Genomic DNA, 9,636 nt, shown 5'->3' with positions numbered 1-9,636 from the left:
CTGTTTAAACCTGTGGAGATAACTGCTCAAGACATGCAGCCCTAAAACACACATCAAGTAACTTAAGGATGCTGTGGAAGTGCAAGAGAGATGGACAACGGGTGGGAGTTGCTTTGACGATTTTATTCATGATTTACTTATATCCCCACTCCCCAGTAACGGGGTTCCTTGTGTAAGGATTTCTCTTCCAGGTCTCCCACACCACGCAGGAAGGAATTCTGTTTGTTCCGTCATAATAAAATCTGTCCGCAAAAGCTGTAAACATGATTTTCAGTCTTGCTGTTGTCTCCTTTAAATACACACACAATATATGTACCAAAGAATTTCTAGGTGACCTTTAAGGTTTAGTCCCTGACTCAATCTCACACTATTTTTTTCACTTTTTTATAGCAAAAATACCTTGATGTGAATGTTTTTTGTGACTAATCACTGACAGAATCATCACATTCCAGCCCCGATGGAGCCCCTTGCTTAGAAGGTTCCTGAAACATGCCCTGATAGAATCCCACAGGGATATTAAACCTTTGCGAGGTCCAGTTCTTGGTTGAGGTCCCCAGCTCAGAACCTCTGCAGCGTCTCGTAGGTCTGCGTTTGAGCCCCCGGGCTGTTGGGAGAGCACCCGCTGGCCTTGCAGCGCTGGGAACATGCAGTGTGAGTGCTGAGGGCTGTTTTCCTTTCCCGTGTGTGTTGAGCAGGCGTTAGAGGTGATGCTGCAACCTGCTCAGACCCACCAGCTCATTCTAATAGTCTCACTCGAGCCCACAGTATGTCCTCAGCCTGTTTGGCTTCCTGAGTGTAGAGGTGAGCAGGTCCTATTTTATCATTAAGACTCTTTCAAGTAGTGCTTTCTTTTGGCTCACAAATAAATCAAGGACAGCAGTAAAACAAGAAGGGAAAATAAATCTTCTGATTGATTGCAGGCAGAACATTCTTTCAGCTCTTTGCTTTTTACGCTTCAGTTCATTCATGGCACCTAGAGCTTTTTGCACTTTCCTAGCAAGCTGTCCATGCCCTCATTCCAAACGTGCACATGAGGTCCAGCAGCAGTGAGGGTCCCGTACAACTGACCCAACGCAGAACTTCTCAGGGCTATCGATCACTAGTCAATCCAGGCTATTTCACAGAGGAATTTCTCATTTTCCTTCTGAGATATTCTGAAGGATTTTGATGAGATTCTCCAAGCCAAAAATATAGCCATGGTCTGGCCCATCATAAGTGGTGTGATTGCACTTGGAGCCTTTAAACGTGGTGTGGGCAAAGTCTATCATCCGGACGTCGACTCTGGAGTGATGAGTGCTGTGTGAGGTGGTGCAGTTTGTTTTTTGGAAGTGAAGGTGATTATCCAAGGGTGCCGTGTTCTCCTTGGGCTCCTGCCCGTCGTAAATGATGAGAAGTGAGCTGGAGTAGAACCTGTAAGAGCTTTGCTTCCTGATAACAGAGAGCAGAGCTTTCAGCCGCAGGATGATGGGCTCCAGGAGATCCATCCGCAGGTGGTTGCCGTTGCACAGGAACTGGCGCAGGGTTTGCCTGAATCCCTCCGGTGAGAGTTTCCTCCCATAATACTTGTCTTTGCAGAGAAAATGGCCAGTGTCTGCTTGGTAAACCTTGAGGAAAGAGAGCAACAGTCTGGATTGAGTTGTTCAGTTTTCCCAAAGCTCTAGATCGTGTCCATATCTAAACAGCTCAGCCCCAAGCAGAGGAACGGGACGTAGCTGCTCTGCAGCCTGGCTGTATGTAGTGATGCTGGCAATGTACCCGCAGGCTCCTTGCTGAATCCCACCTCCTGTCTTTTCTGGAGATTTAAACTATTCCATTTAAACCACTAGTGCAGATTCTTGTTGCACAGCTATAAATTACCCTTTTGTGAAACCCAAATAGCTCTAAATCAGAGCTGTGTCACTAGTGATTTATAGCATTTCCCTCTGGCTGTGGTAGGAGTTTGCAGCAGTGCAGGGATACTCCAGCTTTGTACCTTCCACAGTATGTAATGCCCGGGTAGCAATAATCTTGCTTTCTTAAACACAGAGAGACAAGATGTAGGCAGAAATTTGTATGTGGGGCTCTGGCAACACTGAGTGAGAAGCGAGGCAGTGAATACACAACGAGTTCACACGCCAGTTGTAATTTGAAGGATAATCTGCTCGAGAGAAGCATGTCACAGACCAGAAAGGGACACGGGTTTTGACACCGACTGTTTACCCTGCTGTGTATGTACTTTATAATCACCATCCTCGTAATTACCCTTCAGGCACAGCAGAACAGTGCTTTGAAACCTGCTTGAGAAGCACGAGTGAAACAAATGCGTGGTTTGGGTTTCTAGAGGCAGGGTGGTGATTCTGAGCACGGGGAACCGCAACATTTAGCACAAAATAAACCTTGGCTCTTGCAGCAGCAGGAGGCAGCTCTGCCAAGGCAGGAGCAGGGCAATGGGATGCTCTTTTGGTTTTGTTCTTTGTGCAGCAGCCAAGAGAAGAGCACGAGAGGGGAATCTGTTCACGTACGGGCAGATTCTCAGCTGGGGTAAACTGGTTCCAGGTGCTCGTACTGGTGGCAGTGGTGTGGGGTGGTGCTTATCCATCTACTGCTTGTGAAGTCTCCAGAAGCCAGAGGGGAATGGGGAAAGGGTTGCCCTGCGTGTGCCATATTCTGTTCTCTTCCCTAAGCATCCCCTCCTGTTTGAGGACAGGACACACAGCAAGTGGCCAGTTCTCACAGCCCCTGTCTGGTGTAAGACAAGAATTAAACTGCTTCACTTTACACCAACAAAGAGTCCCTTTAGGTTCCCAGCTTGGTTTCAAGCCGTGCGTCAGGCAAACACCAAAAGGCCCCAGGTCTTACCTGCATCCCACAGATGCGAACACCCAGAGATGCAGAGGTGCTTTGTTCACACTTCTTGATGTGCCGGGCTTTCTTCTCCTCTGAGGCATCATCGCCGTGCTGCCGCGTTCCCATCTTTAAGTCCAGGATGCAGGGATAGTTGTATTTTGATACCACATTTTCAAGCAATAGAAACTCTGAGCATGAGTTAAGGGAAACCAAATACTTTTAAATTCTAATTGAAAGAGGTTTTATATCAGAGCGACTGCTGATGCTCTCCATAATAGCTCACAACTGTAATGAGACTTCCTGAGCCAATTTTACCAACATGTCATTGCTATAGGCCCCTTGCTGCCAATTTTAGTTAATTTACTGTAGTACAGTCCTGCCAATTAAAGCACCAACAGCTCCATTCTCCAGTGACACGATAGCCCTGGGCTGTCAATCTGACACCTTGCCTCAGTGCTGTGCTCACTCCTGTGGGTGTGGGGGGAGTTGTTAAACTCCATTACTCACATGACTGGTGGGTAATGAAGTGTAATAGGAAAATAAAAGGTGAGGCAGCTGCTAATTCTTATATAGTTGTGTTTTTAAATGTACGCCAAGGGGATCCTTCACTTATGCTGAATACCCTTCATGGGAAGTGGGTTGTTTTTTACTTACAGCAACTTCCAGCAACTATATTCTGTATTTTCCCAGAGACTGGGCCGAGGAGGGATGCACACTCCTGATAAAACATACTCTTGTTGCCAAGACCATGCTGGAGAGAGGAAAAAGGATACGATGCAGTTTGTTCTCGTTGTGCTTGGAGGACATGCGGTTCAGGTGCTGCTGGTGACAGTGCAGTCCCCAGGGGTTGTAGCTCGCTCTTTCTGGCTGGTTTCCATTTGCATCTTCCAAAAGCGAATCTGTGCGGTACTGAAGGTCTGGCCTCAATAGCCTCTTCCCTGGGCAGCTAGACAAAAGACACAAAAGAACACATTGGGTTTGTAAGCTCCAGAAGGGAATATTTCCTCCCTTCCTCTTTTGTAGAGTGTCAAACTCGATAAGGTGAATTTTCAGGGACTCTCAAAGGAAACACATTGATCATGTCCAAGCTGTAGAGATCCTTTGTTACTCCATCAAAGTAATTTTCAGACATCCAGCTATTGCTGGGTGCCAGTATTTTCTTTCATTATAATTCAAAGTGTGCTTGGCTCCTGTGAACAGCACCACGCACAGCACCGATCACCAGGGATCTCTATTTGCCTGCCTAATGGGCACTACACAGGCAACGTGTCCCACACTAGGAATGATTCCCAGTTTAGAGGGGCTGGCTTTGAGAAGGGCAGGGAGGGAGCAATGAGGAGATTTGTTCTCCCTGGGCAGGTCGTTCCTTAGTCTCATCATCCAAAACCCATCACACTGAGGGCAGTAGCGATATTGCACCCTTCAGACACAGCTGACCCAGGTACTTTCTGAACCTGTTTGGGATGAAGGATGTCTTGCAGAAAGTCTGTGCAAGCAGCATGCCTGCAGGCACCATGCTGCCTTTCAGAGACAGCTGTCCCCTGCGATGAGGGCAGGACCAGACCATCCTTGAGTGTGCAGATGTTGTGTGGCTGTTACCAGCAGAAGGGTGTTACGTGCTGTGCGCTTGGTGGCTCTTCTCCTGGGGCCTCTCCTCCTTTTGGAGCATACTGTGCTCCAAGGAAACAGGTTTAAAGCAGAGTTTGAGGTGCATATTTGAGCAACAGCATCTCAGCAATAGCCACATCTGCCCTGCTCCATCCACAAGCAGGGGAGAGAGGAACCATGAAGCCACTTTGCTTTTCTTCACCTTGGCTGGGCATCGCTCTTTGCTCACTTTGCCTTCAAGCAGGAGTTGTGCCACCAAAACCACCCCAGGCAAGGACCAGAGGAGGTTTGCAGGGAGCATCCCAGCCACGTCAGACCCTCACCTGTCTTTGAAGCTCTTGGTGACCTGTGTGTGGCTCCAAGTGCCGAAGCCGTGCTCGCCGCCCGCGCCGGCGCTGGCAGCCCACTTGCATTTGTGCCATATCGTCACCGCAGGCTCACCGCTGGCGTTGTCCAGGCGGCCGCAGGTCCCCGCCGGCAGGCTGGGGCTGGCGATGAGCGTCACGTTCCCGAGACTGTCCTTCTTGAGGTGCACGGAGACGGTGCCTGGGCAAAAAGGGGGAAAACCAACGGGAATGAGGTTAACCCAGGGGTTACCATGCAGGCTCGGCCACCGTCTGCACCCGCGCCAGCGGTCCAGCCTTCCCGAGAGGGCTGGTGTGTAACAGGATGTGTTTTAGTGGCCTCTCACACCGTGATTTGAGGCCCAACAAACACCCTGGAAGACAGCCACAGGTTTTTCTAATGTTCCCTCCTCTCAAGGCTTGGCTTGAAACCTGTCTCCCCTGAACATCATGTTCTTCTGTCCTCCATCCCTCCGGGCTCTGCTATGCCACAAGTGACCCAGCAAAGACCCCCTGTTGGACCGGGAGCTCCTGGCTTATTTATGACAAGGGATTTAGGTCTCACTTCTTACGACAGGGCAAGGTTGGAAATGCTTTTCGTTGGCAGGTAGCAAAGGGAGGGTAGGGGAGAAGGAATTTTCCAAAGATAAACATCATGCCAACTGCTTCCTTTAATTGGAGTGCTCCGGGAGCAAGGGCAGAGGCATGTGCATGGGCTGGCAGCGCTGCCTGCATACGTGATGCCCATAGATTGTCATGGTCGTGTCCTTCCCCAAGCACCAAGGACCAGCACCCCAACAGCCAATGATGGGGACCAAACCTTTCCGTGCCCGGTGTTCGTTCATGCCGAGGGGAACATGACATGACTGGGGATCACTACTTTCCATCCTAAGTGCTTAAAACACCACAGTTTTCCCTGACTCTAACAGGAATCGCAGGGCTCAAATGCCATCCGGCAGATTTAGCCCAGCCCTGGCACGGGTAAAGCTCCACATCTCAGTTTTTTTTAGGAATGGCCACGGCTCATACCGAGTGCTCTGACCTTTCTGGGAAAGGCTGATAACTGCAGCCCTGCTCCTGCTGCTCCTCTGCCAGGGCCGTCTGAGCCTCTCCAGGCAGCAGAGGCACTTTTAGAGCAGCCCTTTGGGGCTCAGGGCGATGCCAGCGCGTGAGTCGTACCCTGCTGCTTTCAAGTCTCGCTGCAGGAAGGCTGATCCAACAGAGGCCAGTCAAGGCAGTTGGACCAGCAAAGCTCATTGCTGGAAAGAGCCCCGTTAGCAACTCATAGAGCTGGGTTTTATCCAGCTGTCCCCAGGGTATCCTCGCTTGCTCTGCCGGGCACTGCGGGGAGATGTGTTTCAGCAGCTGAGCAAACGCAGGAGCTCTGTTCTCCCGAGCTAAGTTGCTGAAGCAAATAAACATGCAAACTCCCTTCCCCCCATTCAAAGCGAGATTCTAGTAAGCAAACACAGACAGAAGGGTTTGCCCTCTGCTGCTTTCAGCCATCAGCGCTGTTAGACTCGGGGTGCCCATCCCTGCCTGGTCCTGCACCCCATAACCCTGCAGCTCTGCCTATATTGGGATGCTCATGCCCTCTGTGCAGCCCCTCTGCTTAGGTACCATAACCATTTCTGTTCCCTTTTGCCCTAAAATCAGCATTAATCTGAACGTGTGCCACGGCAGGCTTGGTTACACTGGCTAATTTTGCACTGGAATGGGGGAGGAATACCCACAGGCTGCTCTGCCAAGAGAACTGGGGGGCTGGAAGCCTTAACTAGGGGGTAAGTCATATTTTGGCTATATCAATCCGTTGCTCATGGTGATGGTGAGTATGGGGAGCTCTGTCTTCCTTTTACCCACCTGACTTTCTACCGAGTCCTATTTGTAAAAGATCCATATTACAGATAACTGAGAGCAACCGAAATTCCTGCCAGCTCGGATGGCTGCCTTGGATTTCCAAGGGAGGAAGGCTTTTAAATCAAAGCGAGGCAAATGAAGCCCTCAATTCCAAATCTAGTGCTGCGCCTCAGCTACGGCGCGATAGCAGCCTGGAACCTTAACAGCTGTCCCAGTTACAGACCTGCAAGTCGATGGAGCTGTGCTGATTTACATAGTGCTGACAATCTGGCCCTAAAAATCGTTATATATAGCATGAAACTAAGAGTTCTGAAGTATCGTACATTAATATGAAAATTAACAGGGAGATTTTCAAAGGCAAATGTGAGCAGTTCAATGGCAAGGGAATGGGATCCTCTCCTTACTTCCAGCTGAACAGTGTGTCTTCAAATACCTGCATCTCAGCCTGAAAAATACTTTAGTTTCCTGGTGTGCTTCCATACGGGGTTTGCATATGTCCTGCCAGTGACCTATGAGTGTAAAGCAGACCTGTAACACACGGCTACCGACCTTCTCTTTACTGCAATGAGAAAACATCTATCTGGAAGGAAAGATGTATTTAGTACTTGTCTTTGCTGGCCTTTTAGTGTCACCAGAACCGCAGCCCTCCTCCTGTCCAGCCCCAGCGAGGCGCCCAGCGGGTATTTACGGGTGCTGTCACTATGCCCATGGCATCCAAAGGACCCTCAGGAGCATGTTGCTGTGTAGCTCTATCCACACTGGTTTGGTCTTTGAATGTACAAGTGCATTTATTCACTGCCACATGCAGCAGGACCCTGAGCAGAACTGGCTTGAAAACAAGTCCAGCATCTCCCTGCAAACTCAGCTTGGGGCAGGCAGAGCTTTGAAGGGTCTGGTGGGGGGAAAAGCTGGTCCCAAGGTCACCAACGTGCCTGAAGCGGTTAAGCAAGTGGCAGACATTCTTTAAGCAGCTGACTTGGTGTTAGATTTGAATGGTGACATTTGATCAACACTGCACATAATGTCAGCATTACATAATGGTCCCAGCCCTGCAGCCTAAGAATAGAGATGAGGAACATGGACACGTGTGAACGGGTGATGAAGACCTCAGGATTGTTCCTCCTGATGCTCATCGCCCCCATCACCACCTCTCTATTTTGCCTCGTGTTCAGGCCAAGACAGTTACAAGCAGAAAAGAAGAAAACAAAGCATGTGCCCAATGCCAAATTGCAGAGAAAGTGCTATTTAATTACCCCTCGTCACAAAACTCACTGGGACTTGCAGCAGAAGAGAAAAAGAAGACAGAGGTATTAATAGCCAGGCCACCTGAACTGGTAAACTGGGACTGCTGAACATCTTTGTTAGAGAGACAGAGCAGGGCCCAGCTCTGCAGCACAGAACCCTGCCCCTGCTAAAGAAAATTGCTTAGAGGAAGACTTGTTTTCTTAAGCATCTTTTTAATGTTGTCCCATAAATCTGCAAAAGCCCCAGACTTTGTGGGAAAGGGAGAGATTGAATTGGAAGCGCATCGAAACCGCAGCTGATGCTCGGAGCTCTTTTCTGCAACGCTGAAGGACCAAAAGATATATTTTAAGTTTTTACGTGTCAGCTGAGCTTCCCACAAAAATCCAGGGTCAGGAGCTTTATGAGCAGCACAATAAAAGCAGAAATAGTGAGAGAACAAGACAGGGAGGGAGGAGGACGTCTGCACAGGCAGCAAGCGCTGCTTCTCGGTAACCATGCTGAGAAATTCAGCTGGGAAATTGGTGCAGGGCAAGGAGAGACAGGGGCAGGGGAGGTGTTGGAAGAGGACCCCAGGAAGTGATGGGGACATCAAGCCCAGGAGGCTCTTCCCCGTCCTGGGAATGTCTCACTTGTGGCAGGACAAGCACCTAGATCTGATGTTTGGGAAATGAAGTGGTCTGTACCTCTGGTTCAGCCAGGGGATGCTAATTTAAAGCCCTACTGAACAGGGTACATAATGTGTCAGATCCTGGGAATATGTTTTGAGCAAGACTCTCCTAGTCGCTGCCTTCCTGCACCTATCCAGTGCTGCTCACACCCACCCTATCGGGGCCACGATGTGCAAAATCCTCAAAGCCAACACTGTTGGGAAACCCCATCCTATTCCTGCCCCTACACCCTCTCCGTCCTGCTCCTGCGCTGCCCAGGCTCTTGGCTCCAGAGGAGGGGATCATGTTCACCCTTTCAGCACCCACCTTTTCACGCCTGTCCCCCTAAAGACAGACCAATTTCAGCCCGATTTGGCATAACAGGAGTCCCCTGTGTGACCAAGGCAGCAGTGGGATGGGATGGGCTGGGGCGCAGATCTCCATCACCCAGCGCACAACCCTTAGACATCAGGGATTCCCATCCTCCCCAAGCCACAGAGATCCAGGAAACGCTCCCAGTCCCACAGACCTGCCCCTGTGCACGTTTCCATGCGGGAAGCATCCTTACTCAGCAAGCCCTCCACAAGTGATGGGGCTCCACCACAGCTCAGACCGAGCCAGCGGGTACCACCAGCCCCCGATCCCAGTGTCAGGACCAGCCCCAGTGAGGATGCTGCCGGCCCCCTTCTCCCCTTACCTTTGTACTGGGGCGTGAACTGCCTCATGGCCAAGGGCAGCGACTCGTAGAAGCTCAGCTCCTGCGAGACCAGGGGCTTGCAGATCGTGTGCTCGTCGTACTTCATCATGCTCATGTGGCCGCCGACCTGATGGACGAAGGGCTCCAGGAGCACGGTGCTGCTGCTCTCACAGGGGGGGCTCTGCCCCACCATGGTGCTGGCTGAAAGGCAGCAGGGGGCTAGAACCAAAGAGGGGTCTGGAGCCGGGTCTGGGACACGCAGCACTGGGGCGCTTCACTCCCACTCCGGGTTCTCACTGTCGGTGTCTGCAAAACAGGGTATTGGGGAGCGTGAGGAAGGGTTCAAGCCACTGGAAAGCCTCTGTCCGTGGAGCTGAGGCCGGGCTTGTGCTGCCCACCACCGCCTGCGCCG

At 50.7% G+C, this 9,636-nt stretch overlaps 1 protein-coding gene across 1 annotated transcript; it reads right to left on the bottom strand.

Annotated features, from left to right (window-relative positions):
* Positions 1-1,133: 1,133 nt before the first annotated feature.
* On the bottom strand, positions 1,134-9,417 carry IP6K3 (inositol hexakisphosphate kinase 3). The gene is made up of 5 exons (XM_010021630.1): positions 9,225-9,417; positions 4,758-4,980; positions 3,600-3,772; positions 2,839-3,014; positions 1,134-1,604 (listed from the first exon to the last, which is right to left on the bottom strand). The coding sequence occupies exons 1-5, from the start codon at positions 9,415-9,417 to the stop codon at positions 1,134-1,136; spliced, it is 1,236 nt and encodes a 411-aa protein (XP_010019932.1).
* Positions 9,418-9,636: the final 219 nt, after the last annotated feature.

Source organism: Nestor notabilis, unplaced genomic scaffold, assembly GCF_000696875.1.
Source record: "Nestor notabilis isolate BGI_N333 unplaced genomic scaffold, ASM69687v1 scaffold28509, whole genome shotgun sequence".
NCBI classification, from domain to species: domain Eukaryota; kingdom Metazoa; phylum Chordata; class Aves; order Psittaciformes; family Psittacidae; genus Nestor; species Nestor notabilis.
This window is presented reverse-complemented; position numbering and strand designations above follow the sequence as displayed.